The sequence below is a fragment of the Rhinoderma darwinii genome, chromosome 2 (genome assembly GCF_050947455.1).
Source record: "Rhinoderma darwinii isolate aRhiDar2 chromosome 2, aRhiDar2.hap1, whole genome shotgun sequence".
In the NCBI taxonomy this organism is placed as follows: domain Eukaryota; kingdom Metazoa; phylum Chordata; class Amphibia; order Anura; family Rhinodermatidae; genus Rhinoderma; species Rhinoderma darwinii.
The window spans coordinates 51,136,760-51,161,256 of record NC_134688.1 but is presented as its reverse complement, the minus strand read 5'-3'; the positions used below and the strand labels follow the sequence as shown (position 1 = coordinate 51,161,256).

General features: G+C 40.2%; 1 protein-coding gene across 2 annotated transcripts in view; it reads right to left on the bottom strand.

Moving 5' to 3' along the window:
* Window positions 1–3,734: 3,734 nt before the first annotated feature.
* LATS2 (large tumor suppressor kinase 2) overlaps window positions 3,735–24,497 on the bottom strand; it is a 74,581-nt gene continuing 53,818 nt past the window's right edge. For both annotated transcript variants that reach the window (XM_075851638.1, XM_075851639.1), the window contains exons 4-8: window positions 22,851–24,346; window positions 14,928–15,510; window positions 11,701–11,883; window positions 7,824–7,930; window positions 3,735–5,761 (exon numbers count right to left, since the gene is read on the bottom strand). In XM_075851638.1, the coding sequence (XP_075707753.1) occupies window positions 5,267–5,761; window positions 7,824–7,930; window positions 11,701–11,883; window positions 14,928–15,510; window positions 22,851–24,346 (2,864 nt within the window). In that variant the 3' untranslated portion in view covers window positions 3,735–5,266. The remainder of the gene's footprint in view (window positions 5,762–7,823; window positions 7,931–11,700; window positions 11,884–14,927; window positions 15,511–22,850; window positions 24,347–24,497) is intronic.

Here is a 24,497-nt window from a genome sequence, read left to right as displayed (position 1 = left end):
TCGCAAAAAGTTTAAAAAAATAAAAATAAATGCAAATAAAAATTACAAAGTTACACTAGAAGGCCCAGTACACACTGAGTTTTTGGGCTCCGATTTGGACGCGGAACCGCGGCGGAATCTGTGCCAAAAAACTTCCAAAACCGCCTCCCATTGATTTCAATTGGATGCAGAGCTTTTAGCTGCTCGCGGTAAAAAGAAAGCGACATGCCCTTTCTTGCCACAGTTCCGCCTCTGACCTCCCATTGAAATCAATGGGTGGCAGAGAAAGCACTTTTCGCAGCATTTTTTGCCAGCAGAACTCAATGGCTGTGGGCGAAAAACACAGCGACAATCGCGGCAAAAAATTGCATGCAGCTCTCTCTCTCTCTGCCTGCAGAAAAACTCTGTTTTAGTAAAAAAAATTATTAGGCCCTGTTCACACTAAGTCTTCAAAGGTTTCCATAGCCTTTAAATTCTACTGCAATGGCTGGGATAGGCGATAATTCAGATTCCGGTCATTTAAAGGGGTATTCCGGTTACAAGTTACCCCCTATCCGTAAGGAGTAACTTGCTGATCGGTGGGTGTCAGACAGCAATAACATCCACCGTTTACGGGGACCCCAAAGTTGACCGAACTCCTCGTTTGAACTGAGCGGCAGGTCGCTTATGCGCACTGCCACTCCATTCATTCATTCAATGGGAGCGTTGGAGATAGCCGAGTGCAGTGTTCAGCTTTTTTCGGTTCAAACTTGGGTTTCGGGCAACTTTGGGCTCCCTGTTTTTGTAAACAGTGGGGGTCCGAGCTATCGGACACGCACCGATAAGCAAGTTACCCCTTACCCTACGGATAGGGGGTAACTTGTTGTAACCGGAATACCCCTTTAACCTCCCCCTTACATGGTGAAGGCCGTAAAATAAAAAAATGTAAAAGTTGTCGATTTGTTTTGATTTCACATGTACCCCGAAATGGAACCAACGAAAACTGCAGCCCGATAAAACTATGTCGATGGAAATATAAAAATATTGGCTCTCAGAATGCGACACAAAACCAAAATGATTTCTAAAGAGTTTTTACTGTGCAAAAGTAGTAAAAAAAACAAAACAAAAACAAAACTATATACATTTGGCATTGCCGTAATCGCACTGACCTTCGGAAAAAAATTATCAGGTCATTTTAACCGCCAGGTGAACAGCGTAAAAAAAGCAAACCTCAAAAAACAAATTGGAATTTACAAAATAAATTTATAATAGTTTTTAAAGCACATACGTACCCAAAACGATGGGATGTGATTAAAAAATACAACTCGTCCCGCAAAAAAACAAGCCCTCATACGGCTATGTCAATGGAAAATTACAAATAGTCATAGTTATCAATTCGCAGTGATGTAAAAACGAAAGAAATCTGCTTTAAGGTGTTAAATATTTGTTTGTGCACGGGATTTGAAGCTCTATATGCGAAAAACTGATCTCCGAACACTATAAAAGATAAAGAAATTAATCATCACAATATTTTGGACCTAAATTCGAAGGGATGATAAAAGGTGGCGATTTACTTAACGTCTGTGAAAGAGTAGGAAAAAAGTTCTAATTTTTATCCCCTTAGAGACAATCACTCTTGGCCATGGGTTGTGTGTCTGGTATTCAGGTGAATAGAGCTGAGCTGCAATACCCAACAGCCCATGATGACGAGTGGCGCTGTGTATGCTGGGAGTTGTAGTTTCAATACAGCGGGGGTTGGAAACCACTCATCTAGAGTTTAATATGCACAAGAAATCCATCCATTGGCAAACCAAGTGAACCGCCCTGTCCTGGAAACAGATTTATAAATGGTGGCCGCCATTTATATGACATAATACAAGTGTAAAGATTTATTTTTTTTCCTTATTATGTTTTAGGATTAAAATTACAAGAAAGTACAAATTTATATACAAAATGTTATGTTAAAATAAAGAGATTTATTCAATGTATCATACATAGAAATTATATATTTTATTATTAATGGTAAATAATGGTTTCCCTTACGCTCAACTTGATAGGATGGGATTTAATTTATTTATATTGTGATACATTCTCTGTTTTCTGGATACGGTTAGTCATCGACGTCTGCGTATGGCCCATACAATGGGTAAAGGTTAGCCTCTGGGCAGTCAATGGGGGTTATTCTGTAAAAATTTACATTCATTAAACCGGATTTAAAATGTGGAATAATATAGATTACATTTATACAGATGCAGCAGTGGTGAATTCTAATTTAGTGAGTCTCAAGGGCGTACATACCATAGGACACAGCCCATGCAGCTGCTATGGGCTCCTTCAAGAGGGGGGCCCAGCCCTGGTTGGTCTCAACCCCTTTGCTGATGGGTGGTGAGAACCTCTCCAGCGGAAATGCATTGTTAGCAAACACGAGGATGGGGAATTGGCCCAATGGTCATAGATTAGGGAACAAACACTAGAACTTTCTGTTCTGGGTACTAAAATCTGGAACCATAATGGAGGGCCAATTTCGATCTTTGCTAAGGGGCCCCCTCTATTCTAGGCACACCATTACCTGGAAACTAGTGCAAGCAAAAATCAAAGGTGTTACCCATAGTAACCAGTCAGAATTGCTAAATTAAGGCAGTGATCAGATTGGTTGGTACATGCAAAACCTCCAGTTCTTGTCCGCACGGCTTTTCATACGTGATGTACAATGGGTTGGGCTGCAGTAAAACAGTTAACACATGACAATACCACTATGTGTTATGCCAAACGACAAACTACTTTCTGCTGCATCTGTATTAAAAAAAAATAAAAAAGTACCACTTTCCCCCTGTAATTCTTAGAGGATAACCCCCATTGTACGACCGTGAACTTGATCCAATACATTTCTTAAATCTGAAAATAAAAAATACATTTAGTGAAAAAGCAGCTTCCACATAAGCAATATATTAAAACGGATGATACAAAAGCCTTGAGAGGTGCAGATCGAAATCATTCAGTTATTGCAGTGTACACATCACCAGCACACGGTGGGGCAGCTATTTTGTAAGAACCACCAATGTGATATAGGTTCAACCCCAGCAAGAAACGACGGACTACACAGTATACAGGTGACCGGTACAGTTCAATATGGTTATATAGATACATACAGAACAATCCACTTTTAACAGAATACATTACACAAAATACTTGTACATCAGCAAAGCCCCGGAGAGCCGTCATCATCCTCTCTCCTGACAGAAAAGCTTAATGCTGTAGAAGACAAGTGCATAGGAGAATTTATATTGTAACATCAACCCCACGGTTTTCCAATGCGCTCCACATCCTATAGTCCAGCCTTCACATGGACGAACACACAAATATTATACACATTATTACATTTTCCTCCTATAGTCTCACAGAGCCGGCCTGTGGAACTGGGGACAATAAAATTTAAGCATCAAACCCACGCAATATGCAAACACTTTCTCACACTTTCTACCAAAAAAACAAAAAACACCAGGCAAATAAAGAGCAGCCAAGTAATAAGGGAACAGACTGTAGAAATGGCACAAACACTCTTAGAAAACATAAGAAAAAAAAATAAAATATTATATATATATGTTGTACTTCTATTGCACAAGAAAGATGTCACATGTTTTGGGGTTAAAGGCCATTCCTACGCTATGTTGCAAATTATTTATTTTTTTAGGTGCAATATATATATATATATATATATATATATATATATATATATATATATATATATATATAAAAAACTATTTTAATTTACACTTTTTTTGTACTTTTTCCTTTTTTTCTAATCTAGAGTTAGTGAATTCCATTAATATTGTTTTGGTGTGAAAGTTTCAGGGGTTGTCACAGAGTTTAGGCAAAGCAACTCACTGCTGGAGATGTAATGAAATAACAAAGCAGTCACTAGTCTCAGCGGTCACGTGCCACACACGCTGGCATCAACGCATAGATGAAGGAAAAATAAACAGACCCGCAGGGACCACCGTAGCAGGAACGGCAGGGAATTTAATAGGGGAGTCATTTTTATTTTATCACATTTTGTTTAATACTCTCGGACAACCCCTTTAACTCTGTATAGAAGCTGAAGAAATAGATGACCAAAGCAGGTCTTTTGGAGGATTTAGGAACAGAGAAAAAAAAAACATATTTAAATTTATAACAGAGCCATGACAAATCCGTTTTCGAATGGATCCCATTGACTTGTTATGGGTTCCATCAGATTTCTGGAATTGTTGATGGCAGGAAAAGCATTGCAGACTATGCTATACTTGCTGTCAAAAATACCAGAACTCCTGGCGGAAAGACAAAAACGCAAATGTCAACAAATGCGAATCCTTAATTCAACCCCCATTGTTAAGTACGGTCATGTCACCATCTTGTGCATTTTACTTTTGAACCCTTTTAAATGTTCTAATCTTCACAACAGATGCAGCTAATAAATCATACAAACAGCCGCATGTTAAGGGACGATAAAACTCTACAAGGATCAAACATATTAGAAAATATATATGGTAAGTGCTCTTTTGGAAAAATATATGTTATTCTTGAGGTTGTCAGTATTGGTTACAGACGTTCTAAGATATATATGGTTTATATATTAAAAAAAAAAAGAAAAAAGGCAGAATAAGCTCCTTCAATAACCGTAAAAATATTTCCGAACAAATAAGCATAGCAGCGGATTTAGTATTTCCCACACTGCAGTCCACCCCATTGGTAGTCACCACCTGCACGTCACAGTTCAGTTATACATAGAATATTTGTAATATAAGGTTTTCTTGAAAATGCTGGACCCCTTTTCCAAAGTTTCCTAAATTGAACCAAGATGCAATTACCTAGTTTCAGGACAATCTTATATCAGGATATTCTCCCCAAAAAATAAAATAAAAGGTTATTGCTATGCAAGAAAAGTATAATTTGTGCCGCTTCAGAGGGCACAGTTCTACAGTCAAGTAGGAATCCACAAATAATGATAGCCTGTGACTTGGCAGGGATAAATGCCAAGAAGGTGCCACATGGTATAGGAACCATTGTCTTTGGTAATTTGCTGGGAGCTCAACATCTACATAAGCCGATGTCATGAGACTGCCCTCATATTAAAAAAGGTACAAATGGTGAGATGCCGAGAAGCACCAAACATCCTGATAAATGAAATGTTCTCAATGACCCAGTATTATGGCAAGAGGTTGAGAACTATTTGCAGGAACTCCATTTGTGGGACAGAAATGGACATCAGTCATGGGTACAAGCTCCACTAGAAAAAAAAAATGTAATACCCAAGAAGGAGTGAGCCATTTCATACATAAACAGGTTGGCAATTTTCCGTCTCATTTGACCTTGTGTCTTGATTTTCTTCCGTTGATTCCTCACATGGGGAGGGGTCCATTCGAGATGGCTTTGGATAACGGAACGGATAGCCATTATCATCAAAGAACCTTCTGAAAGTAAATTCATAGAAAGCATGTTCTGTGTGTTTGTTATTAGAAGACATGAAAGTGTCCCAAGCCATAGTGCTGTCTCCACTCTCATTCCAAGGGCCTTCTTCATCCACTGGATCAAAGTTGGATGTGTCCATTGGATGGCTGATTTTTGGGACATAAGGTGCTGGTTGCCGTCGAATGTCAGAGGAGAAGTCAATGGACTTGAAGAACGGGTGAGCTTTAATTTCATCTGCCCCATTTCTGCCAAGTCTGTACTCTGCCGCACAACAAAGTTTGGTGATCAGATCTGTTGCCTCGGGGCTAAGCTTGATCTGGGAGGGAATGTGAAGCGTATTCTCCCAATTAATTACCTTTCAAACAAAATATAAAGCAGATGTTAAAAGGGTAATATATATATAAAAAAGAAAAAACTTAATCTCTAAGAACAAACCATATTAGAAGAAAGATGGCTGTCTTTCTTCTAACATGAATGACCTCAAAGATAACAAAGGGTCTCAGAAGAACAGCAAGGAAAGAAACTTACAAGAAAGAATACATAATATTAAATTAATAACAATAATGACACAGTGAAGACAACTTTGTATTGGCCAGATAAATAGACCTCTTCCAGGCACCACATCCCTTCAACTCAGCCTGCAAATATACTGAGGGAATGTCATCACACAACACTGAACTCAAGGGAGTTCCCACCGACATGGCACTGAGAAGAGTTTTTACACGTTCTAGAATGTGGACCAAGCTCCTGGATGCCAAGTGGAAGCAGGAACCATGCACATTACGTTAGTGGCACAGGCTTGACGGGCACATTAGCAGTACTATGCTGAACGTATGCAACTGTATGTATATACAGTTGCTATTGAAAAAAATCTGCATTGCATGGTATACTTTTTTTTTTTTGCACGTTTCCCTTCCATTTAAAAAGGGAGTTGACTTCACTTTTCAATATTAAGAAATGTATTCCAAATTCTACTAGCCAAACACACCCATACAAAGGACACTGAGGTCTATACGCACATTTCAGGAGCATTTCCCAACATACTAGTCCTTCTCAGTGAATTAGAATATAAAACGGTTAATTTCAGTAATTCAATTCAATTCAAAAAGTGAAACATGTATTCTATAGATTCATTACACAAAGAGTGATCTATTTCCAGCATTTCTTTCTTTTAATATGGATGATTATGGTAACAGTAAATGAAAACCCAAAATTTAGTGTCTCAGAAATTTAGAATATTATATAAGCCCAATTTCAAAAATGATTTTTAATACCGAAATGTTGTCCTACTAAAAAGTATGTCCAGTGCGTGAATTACTGCATCAATGTGGCGTGGCATGGAGGCGATCAGCCTGTGGCACTGCTGAGGTGAGAGTCAACGCAGCCATTTACCAGGAAATTTTCGAGCACTTCATGCTTCCCTCTGCTGACAAGCTTTATGGAGATGCTGACTTCATTTTCCAGCAGGACTTGGCACCTGCCCACAATGCCCAAAGTACCAATACCTGGTTTACTAACCACAGTATCACTGCGCTTGATTGGCCAGAAAATTTGCCTGACCTAAACTCCAATGATTCTCTATTGTCAAGAGGCAGAAGAGAGACACCAAACCCAACAATGCAGACGAGCTGAAGGCCACTATCATACAACCTGGGCTTCCATAACACCTCAGCAGTGCCACAGGCTGATCACCTCCATGCCATGCCGCATTGATAACACCTCAGCAGTGCCACAGGCTGATCACCTCCATGCCATATTGATAACACCTCAGCAGTGCCACAGGCTGATCGCCTCCATGCCACGCCGCATTGATAACACCTCAGCAGTGCCACAGGCTGATCGCCTCCATGCCACGCCGCATTGATGCAGTAATTCATGCAGAGTCTGAGCCCCGACCAAGTATTGAGGGCAGATGCTGGACATACTTTTCAGTAGGACAACATTATGGTATTAAAAATTATTTTTTAAGTTGGGCTTATATAATATTCTAATTTTCTGAGACACTAAATTTTGGCTTTTCATTAACTGTTAGCCATAATTATCAACATTAAAAGATAAAAATGCTGGAAATAGATCACTCGGTGTGTAATGAATCTATATAACATATGTTTCACTTTTTTAATTGAATTACTGAAATAAATTAACTGTTTGATGATATTCTAATTCATTAAGGACTAGTATGTGCCTAACATAGAGCCCATGCATTATGTGAACAGAGCTGTACTGTTATTTTAGAAAAAAAAGTCTTTACCTAAAAACATCAGCTTATTTTTAGTGGATATTCATAGTGTTTATGTTTTACCAAATGGTAGCCAATAAAAAGGTCCATGTTCTGTACTCGGGTGTTTTTTTTTTTTATAAAAGCGCAAATCAATATCTCGAACAACTGCTGGCGTTACTGTAGAGGGTGCTCTTACCTTCAGTTGTGTTTCCGTTGGATTGGGTGCAAGGAAAGGAGGCTGTCCGACCAACATTTCAAACAGGATGACACCCACACTCCACCAGTCACAGAGCTGTGTGTACCCTGCACAATTACATCACACCATGTTATCAGAACGTTCCCTACGGCTGAGCAAGTACAAGGTTACATAGATGATCATTACCTTTACAATGTTAGAACAGGGCTGTATCCTGCATTATTCACTATTAAAACCAAGGATTTATTATATTCAGATTTTAGATGAAAATACCTATATAGTCATATAATAGGGATTGGTAAATTGGGCAAAAGAACACAGCGATGATGTTCATCATATGACCATTATGCAGATCCATTTTATACTCCATTGTCATTAAGTAAAAGCATGTCCTATTTTGTTGTATTTTTATCATAAAATTATGTAACAATTTTCTGACTTGACTTTAAAAAAACCTAAAAAATAACTACCTCTCCCTAAACCACGGAAGTCCCTGGATTCACCAGCTAATTTCCAACCCACCTCTCTGCTAAATATGGACCTTACGGTCTTTTCCAAGGTTTTGGCCATTAAAATCCGCAAAATACTACCTTCCCTTTTATCCCTAGTTCAGGTGGGGTTTGTAGAGAGAAGACCGTACAGAGATGGCACAAGTAGGATGGTGAATCTCCTTTAGATAGCAGAACTTTCCAGAGCCCCTACGATGTTCTTGTCTCTTGATGCTGAAAAAGCATTTGACTGGGTACATTGGGGGTTCGTGAAGGCAGTTTTTGGTTTGGTTTTCTTTGCGATATTGTAAATTCCATTATAGATTTATATTCCAGACCTGCCTCACAGGTTCTGGGTTTCTTTCCTAGCGGTTTAACATTTTGAATGGCACACGCCAAGGTTATCCGCTGTCCCCTCTTGTTTTTGCCCTTATAATGGAACCTATGGCGGAGAGAATGAGGACCTCACTGGAGATATGGGGTGTGGGAGTGGGCACCCAAACGCATGTTACTGGTCTATATGTTGATGACGTTAACCAGTCCATGACTAATCCGGAGACTTCCCTGGCAGGGGCCACTCATGTTCTCACAGAATTCTCTTCTGTATTGTTTTATAGGCTGAATGTTTCCAAATCCCATATCCTGCCTTTCTATATCCTGGAGAGGACAAGGGACAGGATACTTATACTTCACAAATTTAAATTGTTCTCTGATAAGATCTTATATTTGGGGATTCTCTTGCCAAACACTATCGGTAATTTAAGAACTACACATTTTCAAGCCTTATGGGCTGAATTACTGGTTGATTATACAACAGCATTTGTCCTGGATTGCAAGAATGAACGCTGTAAAAATGCTTATCCTGCCTAAGATTCTCTATAAATTCAGATGTCTCCCTCTGAATATACCATTACGACTACTTCAACAACTTCAAACCGATATGTGGATCTTCTAGACCAGTGATCCCCAACCAACGGGCTGCGGTATCTGGTATCCGCCCCGGTGGCCGCAGGGAATTTCGGGCGAAAAACCGCACCAAACAGAATAAATCTGCACTATATCCATCTATATGACATGGAGGGTTGGGGGTGCCAGATCCAACCAGGTATTAGAAGGCTAATTTAGTTGATCAAATTAAAGAATGGTGGTCACCGTCTAGTCCTCAACAGTGGCTGCACATAGAATTCTTTCTTAATGGGTCGTCTTAAATCAATTTTAGCTGCTTTATCCCTAAAAACATTTCCAATTGCTGCAGTCTACTTTCTATACGGAAGCCTACTGTACTGGCAAAAAAGTTCTTTGCCCCGTGTCTAGCGGATATTTCCTTGCCTGCGCTGGAATATCATATACCACTTACCTCTTGGGGAATGGATTGCGAGAGGTATTGATACTATTGCTCCCCTGTCCGATAACAATACTCTAGTGCTGCTTGTAACTCTTCATAAGAATTTCTCTCTACCCAACTCTATGTTTTATCAGTTCTTGCAAATTCGACATCTTCTGTCGACCATAGTTATACCACAGTTATTAGAGGACTATCTTTGGCTTATGCCTTTTGGGGAACTTGGCCATAAAGCCGGACTTTATCGGGGAAGTCTAAGTGGGAAGAGGAGCTGCAGTCCACATTCTCTATGGAGAGACACTTTTTATTGGTCAATTAGATGCTCCCACTGTATAAATCAAGCAGGACAGAATAGAAAGCTACAATTACAATGGTATTTCACTCTTGCAAGACTGTCCAATATTATTCCTAATAATCAGTCTACCTATTATAGAGGCTCACTGGGAGACACACTGGGACTTGGTGACATATGGTGGTCCTGTCCTTCTATAGTTCCTTTGTGAGATTTGGTATTTCAACTACTCTCACAAACTGCTGGCTTTAATATTCAACCCACGCCTGCATCAGCGGTAATATGTTTAGGCTTAAAATATATTCCCCATAATGTACGGTAGCTTTGTGCACATATTCCGACTGCACCTCTCAAGGTGATTGCTTGCAATTGGAAACTAGCTCTTACTCCCCAACTTTCAGAGGTGATAGCTCTGGTGAACCAGCATATGCAGCATGAGATGATATACACACGTAACGCGCAATCCAGGACAAATTGTCTAACCAGTGGCGGGTATGGATACAATCCCACATGCAGTCAGCTATAGTTGCATCTATACTATGACAGGCCTGTTGCCCACAGATGGAGAATTCCCTCTTTCTGAACTCTATATATAATTCTAACTACGTAGACCAGATGTTTGTTTTATACAAATGTATTGTTTTTAGCTGGTTGTAACCAGCCCTGCTGTAAATTATTTTTGTTTATTTTCGATACGCCATTAGACCAAGCTGTACATGTATATACAGCTATGGATGTTTTAGATAGCCTTTATATGTGATAACCGCTGCTTTTCTCAGGTCTCAAATTTTAAATACTGCATATCCGGATGGACACCATGTCTTCAGGTTCCGTTTACTTTTTTATTGTAAAAGAACAATTTTCAAACAAATGTATTGTAAAGTAAAAAGAAAATAATCTAAAAGATCTGTCCACTTTTGATATGTTCCATTTTAAAGGGATTGTCCCATTAGGACAGCCCCTGTTCATGTGGCCCATTGACCTCCAAGTGCCCTATTGAGGGGGTCCTCAGCTCGGTGGCTCCGGTTCTGGAAGACTCAGCAGGACTATGTATTATAAAGTTGCATATTCATTTGAATATGTGCCATGCAATACCACATTTCGCCTGCAGCACCTGCCAGACCAGTAGCGATCAGCAAATCACCTTTGGGTCCTTATTTGGAAAACGGGTTGTCCAGGTGTGACAACCCTTTTAATGCAACAAGCTCTTCTAAAAAGGAAAATGAGTGGGGGACAGGAAGCTGTATCCATGATCAAGGAGATCGGGGAGAAATTGTATTACAGAGATGTTGACTAAAGCTTTTATTGCCAGATCACTAAAAATAGGCTCTTGTGGTGGTCCCACTGACTGCTGAAGTCTATATGAGTGCTTCGGAGACTCTGAGTAGAGCCTCACTAGTGCAGTCTCCCCTCAGTTGGTGAGGCAGTTTTGAAGAAACGTATTATATGACACAAAGGCAGTCTCGGGTTTAGCAACATTACAGACTTATTTTCATGTTCTACTGGGCTCAGGAGACTTTTTTTTTTATGATGAATGAAGGCATTTTCTTTTACATTTTGGCATGGACTACAACCAATAATGAGGCCTAGACACCATCAGATTCTGGCTAATAAGCGTCCCAGTAAAAAAAAAGATTGGGAAGCCGGGGTCTATAGTATTTTGGTTGCGAAGTAGGGAACTTAGAAATTGCTCAACCATCAGATGGAGAGAGGTCAAGTTAAGAAATGATATTGAGGGCTATTGATTCTACTAACCTTTACGAAGGAGGACTTCTGGGGCGATATAGTTAGGGGTCCCTACTAGTGAATGAGCCAAACACCGGTGGTGCTGTCTCTTAGCTCTTTGCTCCAACGTTTTCAACCGATCTCCACATCTGCAGTTTGATACATCATCCCAATGCTCACTGGGTTCCATGCTGTCCTGTCGAATGTGATTCCCTTAAGAGAGAGAGAGAGAGAGAGAGAGAGATTAAAAATAAATCTGTAATGAGCGTAATACTTTCATCAATGTTCCCTATATTGGGGAAATTTCAAAAGTTATGCAGAATATATATAAACTGATAAATATTAATACACAACTAAAAAAAAAGTCTTTGCCCCTATTCTAATAAGTAAGGTGTCCTGCTCCTCCAGAGGAAGAGAAACTTTTTTTAACCACTTTCCACTACAGCTAAATGATGGACGAGGGAGTGCCCTCCAAAGTCCTAAAAGGCTCATTGAAAATGAGTTTTCTAAACCAGACAACGCCTTTAAATTTAATGCAGTAACTTTGAGTAATCACATGATGTCTACATATAGATCTTCTATTACACTCGACATTAAACTTAGATCTTCAAATTATTCAGTTCTTAAAATGAAAAGTTGTTAAAGTGATCTGTGTCCGTATGGCTGGACAAGTACAGCAAACAACTTGAGAAATAAAACCTCAAAAGTGGAAGACCTGTGACCGGAACATTTGCGTCCGGTGTCTTAAGGTGGTTTTACGTGGGCAGATATCGCCTGTGTTTACCACTTTTAAAACAAGCGCTGATCGACCATACAGATTGTTGATCGGTGCTCGTTCCAATGCAATGAATGGAGCAATGATCGCTCAGCATGGGGACAAATAATCGTTACTATGATCGCTCGTCCCCATGCATTTGCATCATGTTGGCAGCACATCTCCCTATTTACACAGGGAGATGTGCAGCAGACTAACGAGAATTCTTTTTAACTGTATAAAAGTGGCGATCAGCCGATGAATTAACGTTTGCTCGTTCATCGGCTGATGGTTGCGGTGTTTACACAGGGCAATGATTGGGATTAAGCATTGATATGAACGCTAGTTTGCCCAATCACTAGCCCATGTAAAAGGGCCTTAGCACTTGCATAATGTATCATAAACCAGCACATTAAACAACTGATATAAGTGATCAGTTTTTGCACACTAGGCACTAAAGTAACCAGAGATTGTTCTCCCATGACATGGCTGATCTTAAAGGGGTTTTTCGGAGCTGCTGAATAAGATAGAAAAGTGTCTATGTGTCTGAATGGTCGCCAGATAATGCCACCACAGCTCAGAAGTTGGTATTTTTTACTTGCTAGAGCTCGCTGTTGGCAGGATTACCATGTAAAGGACTATGGTTCCCATGATTCCTCTTCCCTCTCACATACATTGCATATATTTAAAGCTGCCTGCATGCCGCTCTATTACAAGGTGTACGGTAGTGTTGGAATGACTCACTGTCTGCTGCAAAGACACAGCTCTGCTGTTCTGCTTTTATATTCTCCACTATCTGCTGCCCAGAATGTGAAACATGGTCCCTCCAGAGACAAGGGAGGGAGGGGGAGAGCAGGGAGAAGTGGAGAGAAGAGGCATGTGATGTGTGACGTCCCGTACTACAGGGAGGGGGGGGGGGGCAACTACGTGTTCAGAATACGAGACCTCTCACAAGCATTAGATGTGACTGCATGTGAGACTGGCTTAGGCATTTTAGCTACACACAGTACAGTAATAAGTGGCTAATCTTACAGCAGTTTAAACTATTGTGTCCAAATGGGTTTAAGACCAGAAAACCTCTTTAAAGATAAAATCATCCATTTAATGGTTAGTTATCCTCCCTAGACTTTTGGTCCTTTTACACTGGCCAAACGAGCACTCATAAAACGCTCGTTCCCTATAATTGCCCTGTGTAAACATGGCAGCGATCAGCAGATGAACGAGCAAGCGCTCGATCATCTGCGGATCGTATTGTTTTAAATTACTGAAATATTATCGTTGTCGGCAGCACATGTGCTGCTGACATGATGAGAATGTATGGGGACGAACGATCAGAGTAACGAGCGCTCATCCCTATACTAACTCCTTCTGAAAGGAGCAAACGAGCGCTGGTCAAAGAGCTGTCTCGTTGATCGGCGCTCGTTGCCCCAGCCAAAATTGGCCGATGTAATCAGCATTCACAGATATCTTAGCTAAAATCTGACAAGCCACAGTGCTTGTAAGAGTTCGTTAAAGCCAGAGAGTCGCTCTAAAAGAGAATAAAATAACTTATTCTCTTTAGAGCGACTCTGTGGCTTTAACAAACTTTTACAAGCACCGTGGCTTGTCCGCTTTTAGCTCAGATATCTGTGAATGCAGATGGCACCATAATAAACTTTAATAGAGCAGTCAGCTTAACTTCGAGGCAGAGAAGAACCCAATAATTGTCATATTAATTTATCAGTCTCAGCTTATGTAACCCAACAGTTGTGCCAGGTGTGACCTTCCTGCCATGACTAAGAACGCAGACCGCGTTCGAAACGCGTAGGCTTTGGGTATCTACCCACACATCTCCTACCTTTGCCTTGGGACTGCGTCTCCTTTCCAATTTTAATTTTTTCTACAATAAACATGGGACGTGCTTTTCCCTTTTAAACCAATATCAGCGCTGGATCAATCTCTTCTCTTCTTTATGTAACCCAACCTATGACAATATTTTTTATCTCAAAGACCAGTCGTAAAAAGTGAACATACCCTTTAAGTTAACACCACATAGCTGTGCAAAGGCAACTATCCATATATCAAAGGCCTTTAGTGCGTTTCAAATGTGAGGAAAAATTATATAATTCCCATCTTGAATTTAAATCAAATGCTACCTATGAGAAGGATATTGTGTAGTTGACCCCATGGCTATACTTTAGCAGTGTTATCAAAAAGACACTGGACCTCATCGAGCTAAGAAAATAAATAGTTCATTATTAGATCATCATAAGGTTAGGACTTATATCAAGTTGTAATACAGAAACAGGCCCCCAATATTTGAGAATTTAGCATTCATAGAAAATGCGTGTTATTATTGCCTCGCAGAATTCTTCTCCAAAGGGACGTTAAAAAGGGTTTGGTATTAAGAAGAGATTAGAAATAGCGTACCTCCCTCATGTACAGAACAGTGTGAATAAACATGCATCTTTTGTGATATCACCTCCTTTGGAAGGAGTATAACTTATAATAAATACTTGCTTACCTTTCTGGTAGTATTTGGAGTTGTGTGTCCACCTAAACCCAGTACAAAGTCCAAAATCTGTTAACTTTATATGTCCATCTAGGTCTATGAGAATGTTATCAGGCTTAATATCCCTATGGATGAATCCCATCTTGTGGACACTCTCGATGGCCAGAGTCAACTCAGCAATATAAAACCTGGCCAAGTGTTCTGGAAATACCTCCATGCGTATAAGAAGACTCATCATATCTCCTCCAGGGATGTAATCCATCACAAAGTACAAATTGTCTTTGTCCTGGAAGGAATAGTAGAGTTTCACCACCCACTCGTTATCGGCCTCTGCCAGGATGTCCCTCTCGGCTTTTACATGGGCCACTTGATTCCTATTTAGAACATCTTTCTTCCTCAGGGTTTTCATTGCGTACAAAGCTTTGGTGTCCACTTTGCTGGCCAGGCACACTTCTCCGAAAGCACCGATGCCCAGCGTCTTGATCTTGACAAATAAGGACTTATCCATTTTGGCTCTTTTTAGCCTGTTGTAGTTGGACTCCTTTTGGTAAAGGATTTTCCTCATCTGCTCTTGAATAGCTTCACAAAGTCCAGCCTGCAGAATGCAAAACATACAAAGTATTGGTGTCCGTAAGGTAGCAAAAAAAGACGACCTGTAGTTTAAAATAATTCTCCTGCAATGTCGAGGCAGAGAAGACAAAACAACTCCCATGACGCAGAAGACAGTGGGGGGAGGTTTATTAATACTGTTCAAAAGTTAGGAGGGTAAAACTAGACCATACAGACATGAGCTGTGCCAAATTTGATCATATTGCGTAGGCCAGTGTGATAATTTGGCGCATCTTGCTAGACACACGCAAGACACTTTTCTCTTCCTTATGCCACCTCTTGGTGTAATTTGCACCAATATTTTGCACCAAAAAAGGGACCCGACATATATTCTGACGTGTCGGTTTTAGTAAATACTTGTATTCCCCATGAAATAACAATTCTGGAGAATATTTTTGTTACAACTTTGCATTGTACCGTTCCTCTGTTATTCCTTCTAGAAATTGATGAATAAATTGACAACTGGGCGTTACCATTGTCCTTGTCAAAGGGGTGTGTCCCCGCACAGGATAAGACTGTCAGTACTGATTGGATAGTATCAGATTGTGTAAGGACACACTTCCAACTGGTAACACCTAGTTGTCAATTTATTACAAATTTCTAATAGGAGTAACAGAGGAACAGCACAATGCAGAGCAGGGGCTCTGGACATTCGGGGCTCATGCCCCAGATTTTTGCATTTTCCCCCGGATCTCCAGCAAGTGCTTCTTTAACATAAAATAAAGTTGGAAACTGTGGCTCCATGCCCCGCATTCAACAAGCTACATCACTGCTAGAGAAGTTAAATCTGTCTGTCGTGCACCAGGTATATCTGGCAGTGTATTTGTTCAGACAGAAATCGGAAAGTTAGTGACATTAGCACAGAATCTGGATGAGCAGAGCTGTAAACAATCTCATCGGGCACTAGACTGTGCCCAGAAGTGCAGATGAGGATTAACCCTTCAGTACCCCTCACCTATCCCGTCTACACTTCAGCTCTCAGCCCTTCAGGGGTTCCGTCGGGTAAACCCTTCAACGGAAAGTCAAAAGGAAACCTTAGCTCCTGTTTGCACCACCATTGATATCAATGGTGCCGGAAACATTGCTAATGGTTTCCGTTTGTCACCATTCCGGCAGGTTTCCATTTTTGTGACTGAATCAATAGCGCAGTAGAATGCGCTATTGATTCCGTCGAAAAAACGAAAACCTTATGCAACGGTGACAAACGGAAGCTAAGGTTTCCGTTTGACTTTCCGTTGAGGGGTTCACCCGACGGAAACCTTAGACAGAACCCCTGAATGGAAAGCCAACGCTGATGTGAGCAGGCCCTTATTCACACAGTGCAGTTTATTTTATGCAGTTTTGAAACCACACCCAGGAGTTGATTATAAAGAGGGGAAGTATATATGAAAGATTCTGCTTCTCCCCTTTTTTGAATCCTCTCCTGGTTGTGGCTGCACCAAAAAACTAAACTAAAACTGCACTGCTGTGTGAATATACCCGGAGAGAATGTGTTTTGTACTAGCTAATTAAAATGAATAGCACTCTGTGCAGTCTAACCTCCACTTCTCAGATAAGGGGGAACATGTACTGTACATTTACTTAAAGGGGATTTCCAAGACAGGCAAAAATCTGGCCAAGGAGTCAGGGAAAAAGGTCATGAAACAATAAAAGACCCATTACTCACCTGACAAATCCCCCGGCGTTTCAACGCAGCCACTCTGGTGCATGTTGCTCTTTGTCGATAATGCTGCATCAATAACGTGCCTATCCCCAAGTTATTACTGCAGCCAAACACTGGCCTCAGTGGTAAGTGGCACAATACCACGAAGGTCAGTGATTTGCTGCAGAAATCGCCTGCGTATACACGCATATTACTGTGCAGCACTGTCGTTACTATGTGGTGGTAATATGTGATTATGGTGTGGCGGTATTATTCAGTAACAGTATGGTGGTATTATTCAGTCACTATATGGTTATGGTGTGGCGGTATTATTCAGTAACCGTATGGGGCTATTATTCAGTCACTATGTGGTTATGGTATGGTGGTATTATTCAGTAACAGTATGGGGGTATTATTCAGTAACAGTATGGGGGTATTATTCAGTAACAGTATGGGGGTATTATTCAGTAACAGTATGGGGGTATTATTCAGTAACAGTATGGGGGTATTATTCAGTAACAGTATGGGGGTATTATTCAGTCACTATGTGGTTATGGTGGTATTATTCAGTAACAGTGTGGAGGTATTATTCAGTAACAGTATGGGGGTATTATTCAGTAACAGTATGGGGGTATTATTCAGTAACAGTATGGGGGTATTATTCAGTAACAGTATGGGGGTATTATTCAGTAACAGTATGGTGGTATTATTCAGTAACAGTATAGGGGTATTATTCAGTAACAGTATGGGGGTATTATTCAGTCACTATGTGGTTATGGTGTGGCGGTATTATTCAGTAACAGTATGGGGGTATTATTCAGTAACAGTATGGGGGTATTATTCAGTAACAGTATGGGGTATTATTCAGTAACAGTATGGGAGTATTATTCAGTAACAGTATGGGGGTATTATTCAGTCACTATGTGGTTATGGTATGGTGGTATTATTCAGTAACAGTATGGGGGTATTATTCAGTCACTATGTGGTTATGGTGGTATTATTCAGTAACAGTGTGGAGGTATTATTCAGTAACAGTATGGGGGTATTATTCAGTAACAGTATGGGGGTATTATTCAGTAACAGTATGGGGGTATTATTCAGTAACAGTATGGTGGTATTATTCAGTAACAGTATAGGGGTATTATTCAGTAACAGTATGGGGGTATTATTCAGTCACTATGTGGTTATGGTGTGGCGGTATTATTCAGTAACAGTATGGGGGTATTATTCAGTAACAGTATGGGGGTATTATTCAGTAACAGTATGGGGGTATTATTCAGTCACTATGTGGTTATGATATGGAGGTATTATTCAGTAACAGTATGGGGGTATTATTCAGTCACTATGTGGTTATGATGTGGCGGTATTATTTAGTAACTGTAAGGGGGTATTATTCAGTAACTATGTGGTTATGGTGTGGCGGTATTATTCAGTAACAGTATGGGGGTATTATTCAGTAACAGTATGGTGGTATTATTCAGTCACTATATGGTTATGGTGTGGCGGTATTATTCAGTAACCGTATGGGGCTATTATTCAGTCACTATGTGGTTATGGTATGGTGGTATTATTCAGTAACAGTATGGGGGTATTATTCAGTAACAGTATGGGGGTATTATTCAGTAACAGTATGGGGGTATTATTCAGTCACTATGTGGTTATGGTGGTATTATTCAGTAACAGTGTGGAGGTATTATTCAGTAACAGTATGGGGGTATTATTCAGTAACAGTATGGGGGTATTATTCAGTAACAGTATGGGGGTATTATTCAGTAACAGTATGGGGGTATTATTCAGTAACAGTATGGGGGTATTATTCAGTAACAGTATGGTGGTATTATTCAGTAACAGTATAGGGGTATTATTCAGTAACAGTATGGGGGTATTATTCAGTCACTATGTGGTTATGGTGTGGCGGTATTATTCAGTAACAGTATGGGGGTATTATTCAGTAACAGTATGGGGGTATTATTCAGTAACAGTATGGGGGTATTATTCAGTCACTATGTGGTTATGGTATGGTGGTATTATTCAGTAACAGTATGGGGGTATTATTCAGTCACTATATGGTTATGGTGTGGCGGTATTATTCAGTAACCGTATGGGGCTATTATTCAGTCACTATGTGGTTATGGTATGGTGGTATTATTCAGTAACATTATGGGGGTATTATTCAGTCACTATGTGGTTATGGTGGTATTATTCAGTAACAGTGTGGAGGTATTATTCAGTAACAGTATGGGGGTATTATTCAGTAACAGTATGGGGGTATTATTCAGTGACAGTATGGGGGTATTATTCAGTAACAGTATGGTGGTATTATTCAGTAACAGTATAGGGGTATTATTCAGTAACAGTATGGGGGTATTATTCAGTCACTATGTGGTTATGGTGTGGCGGTATTATTCAGTAACAGTATGGGGGTATTATTCAGTAACAGTATGGGGTATTATTCAGTAACAGTATGGGGGTATTATTCAGTCACTATGTGGTTATGATATGGAGGTATTATTCAGTAACAGTATGGGGGTATTATTCAGTAACAGTATGGGGGTATTATTCAGTAACAGTATGGGGGTATTATTCAGTCACTATGTGGTTATGATATGGAGGTATTATTCAGTAACAGTATGGGGGTATTATTCAGTCACTATGTGGTTATGATGTGGCGGTATTATTTAGTAACTGTAAGGGGGTATTATTCAGTAACTATGTGGTTATGGTGTGGCGGTATTATTCAGTAACAGTATGGGGGTATTATTCAGTAACAGTATGGGGGTATTATTCAGTAACTATGTGGTTATGGTGTGGCGGTATTATTCAGTAACAGTATGGGGGTATTATTCAGTCACTATGTGGTTATGGTGGTATTATTCAGTAACAGTATGGGGGTATTATTCAGTAACAGTATGGAGTATTATTCAGTCACTATGTGGTTATGATATGGAGGTATTATTCAGTAACAGTATGGGGGTATTATTCAGTCACTATGTGGTTATGATGTGGCGGTATTATTTAGTAACTGTAAGGGGGTATTATTCAGTAACTATGTGGATATGGTGTGGCGGTATTATTAAGTAACAGTATGGGGTATTATTCAGTCACTATGTGGATATGGTGTGGTATTATTTAGTAACAGTATGAGGTATTATTCAGTCACTATGTGGTTATGGTGTGGCAGTATTATTCAGTAACAGTATGGGGGTATTATTCAGTAACAGTATGGGGGTATTATTCAGTAACAGTATGGGGGTATTATTCAGTCACTATGTGGTTATGGTGGGGCAGTATTATCCAGTAACAGTATGGGGTATTATTCAGTCACTATGTGGATATGGTGTGGTATTATTTAGTAACAGTATGAGGTATTATTCAGTCACTATGTGGATATGGTATCATTTAGTATCTTCGCTATCTAGGCATCTATCTTTCTCTCTCTATCTATATTTGAAGGAGGGGATATGTCTTAGGGCTTGTGCTGCTGATCTTTTAAGACCCTAGCAACGCCCCTGATGCAGAGTATTAAGAAAAGAAGCTACACAACTGTTATATTATGGGAAATCCAAGAATTTACTAAAACCGACATATCAGCAGACAGGTCCTCTTTAATAAATTTGGCACATTTTACAATACTTTAGCCACACGTCTTTTCTAAACACTTCAAAACGGTCTAGTGAGGCACAAAAAGGGTCTAACACACATTTTTTTTTTAAACTAAAAAAAAACAAAAAACTTATAGCATGGCATCTATGCCACCTTTTTGGAGCAATTTGAGCCAGAAAGCCCGTGCTTTTTACTTCACAAATATCCCCTAATATTTTTCATCCTACTAGACTCCAAATACGGCAATCAAAAAATCCCTGGATCAACGACCCATCTCCAGCAATCTAACAGGTAATCCCATGTAACTCTGATAATCACCCGTGATAGAAATTTTCCCAAAAAGATATAAAACAAATTGTACAATCAACACGTTTAAGTAGAACACTTCCTGTAATTACATTTATGTCAACAAAACATGGAAAGTCAAAACTTCCTACACTTACAAGAAATGTGTAACAGGGACAAAGAACTGCCTGATGTTCCCAAAGTTAAAGATTCACCCCCCATGAAATAAATAAAGGATCTGCTGTGGAGATGGATATTGGTAAGTTTAGTCAAAACAAGTCATCAGACGTTAAAAGGGGTTGTCCAGGATTATAAAAGTGTGTCTGCTAGTATTGCAGCGCATCCCTGTTCAAGCGAATAGAACTAAACTGCAATACCATGCACGGCCTATGGACAAGAGTGGTGCTGTCTCATAAAAAAAAATTATCTGATTTTTATTCAAATTCTGAACAACCCTTAACCTTTTAAACAGCTTCCTCAGTTCTTTACTGGGAGATAATGACATGGCTTTGAATGACTGCTGTTTGGTTTGCTGCAAGTTTGTCATGTCTGAAATAGAAACATTAGCAAATAGTACAATTTGCAGAACAAAAATGGGGAATTTGGAACTTCTCAGGAATATATTTTTGCAACGCACTACAATACAACAGGTAATATTATGCAATACAAAAGAAAAATAAATCACCGAAAATAAAGTCACTCACTCATGCACTCACTATTTTAGTCCCAGGTTTCCAAGAAGCTCCTACCCATTGTATAAACAGACACTCACTTTGTTGATTCCCAGGAATAATTCTTCTACAAGACTGTAGATATAGCGGAAACTAAGTATAGGAAGCCAACATTTTTCAAAGAACTGAAGCAAACATTTTGTAAATTTCATGCCCCCAAACAGAACCGGAGACAGAAAGAAAGCTCCTTGAATCGAAAATAGATCATTCTCTCTACAGCTGTCACAAGGACAGTCACAATTAGACAACCTCAAAATAAATGTTTCAGCAAAATGACTAACTATAGCAAAAAATTGACCACTTCATCTAACATTTATTTTTGAGCGGTGCCCATGGTCTGTCTCTATAGGTCTGACAGAGGAAATGTAACACCAGCTCGGTTACCCATCCAGCAACTGTCTGTTCTCGAATATATTATTCAACATAAAAGTATGTCGTTCATTAAAAGTAATTTATCCTTACATACATATAGACATGCCATTGTTAGGACCACAAAGCTGGGTCTCAAGTCCACTGCCAACTACAGGACCGCATTGAGACGGCCGTAATGCGGCTGCATTTAATAGTCTGTATTACGGCTGCAAGATCCGTACCCTCAGCAGTTCAAATCGAACTAAACTTGGATCACCATCGAACCCTATGGTGATCGAAGTTTGGATCACGTGAACTGTGTAGGGTCCAGGTCTTGTGGCCGTAATACAGATGCTAAAATGCTCTGCATAACGGCCGTCTCAATGTGACCTAAGAGAAAGACCTCAAGAGACAGTGGTTGGGTACGGTCTTATTATTATCGTTATCGAAGACAACTTATACTACTGTATTGACACTCGTGACATTGGCCTACACCTGGGTAAAGCTTGCATTGCAGGCCTCGCCAAATGGCAATGCCCACTTTGGAAATTCCTTATACACGGTCTGAAGGTGAAAATCCATACTACTCTAAAGTATTGCTATTGGGTGTTGAGATCTAGACTTTCTAGTAGGGGGGACAGAGAATGTTTATTCCCTGCATTTCTGAATATTAGTTAATTCTAACTATTAAAAGTCAGTCCATAAAAAAATTACCTCCGCCATCTCTTGTTCCAGCTGAAACCGTCTGTTGATTTTTTGCTGGTAGGTTTTGAGAACATTCTCCACATGCTGTTCCATGTAGAACTTGAAGGCAAATGGTGAGTAGCTTTTGATTCTAGATTCCCTCTTTTCCTCATCTTTGCTGTTTTTACGCACTGGCACAGGTGACGTTTGTATCTGCTTTTTATCCTTCCCAGGCTTACTGGCTTTGGAAGTTTTACTAGCTTTCTCGTGTTTTACATCACCATTGCCCTCCTCCATTTGATTGCTTGTTACGTTGTCCACAACCCGCAGATTTTGCTCTACTCCCTTGCATAAGACATTTAATTCGTGCTGTTCTGAGTGAAAGAAGTGCTTTGGGTAAGGCGGTGGTGGAAATCTCATATCCGGATTGCTATAATCCACTTCAACCCCATATGGACCGGGACCAACAGATAACTGATGGGGCTCGATCTTCTCTAGATTGTCTGAGGCAGTTGTTTGCGAAGCCAACCAGGCAGGGTGAGTTGGGCCTACTGCAGTCTGAGGTTCTGGCCTCATCACCCTCATGCTCTTTACTGGCTGAAGTATGTGGGCAGATGACACAGCCGTGATGGTAGGTGAGCCTATATTGGTATCAGCTTTGTTTTGAGGAGTTTGCCACATCTGCACCTGCTTTGGTTGCTGGTGGTTATTAAAGGAGTTCGTACGGCTTGGTACCTGGGACTCTGGTCTGAAAGGGACATGTTGCCGCGCGGAAGACTCCATTCCAGGACCTTGTAGAGAATCCCGGCGTGATTGTGGATTTTGCCATTGACACACACCTCCCATATCATACATTTCCATATTTATGTTATTTTGCGCTGATGTCAAGAGGTTCTGTGGCGTGTCAGGAAAGTCATTTGTATACGGAGACACCCTAGACATGACAAACATTTGGTGGGAAGGACTTGACTGCTTGTGATGGGGGTGCGGCATGTACAGACCTCCTGGTGCTTGCTGAAATGTGTGGCCTGGGCTGGTTTGTGCCACTGGTCCTTTGTTTTGTATATTAACATAGTTCCCATCTTGCTGTATTTTGTTTTGAAATGATGGGGTTCTTTGAACGCCATAACCCATAGGATCTCCTTGTACTAGAAGATGCTGCCGGGTATAGTGTGGGCTGTTTGATGTATGAGGAGGCTGCATTGGTAGACCCTGGTTGGTAATAGTATAAATCATTGGAGCAGTTTCTACACCGGTGGCATAGGCCTTCTGTTGGTGCGGATGACCAGTAGAAGTATTATGAGCTGTAGGTCTTGGAGATGGTCCGTTCATTACTCCTGGCTGGGGTGCAGAAAGCAAGTAGTCCATGTATTGCCGCGGAACATCATTAAGAACATTTGCGCCTTCAACAGGAAAGTTGGGCCCGTCATAGGCTACATTATTCATTGGATGATAAGGTGGAAAAGGTTCACTTGGTCCTTCAAAGCTTGACCGATGGAGATTATTATTTGGGGTTGAGCCTTTCCCTTTAAAATAAGACACATAAAAAGAAGCATTAACCGCATAGGTTTTCAGCTGGCTTGCCGTATTCACAAAATAGAACTACAAAGTCCTCTGTTTTCACTGAGACAGAATTTCTTAGGCTGCGTTTTTTACTTGGCACTATTTTTTTTATAC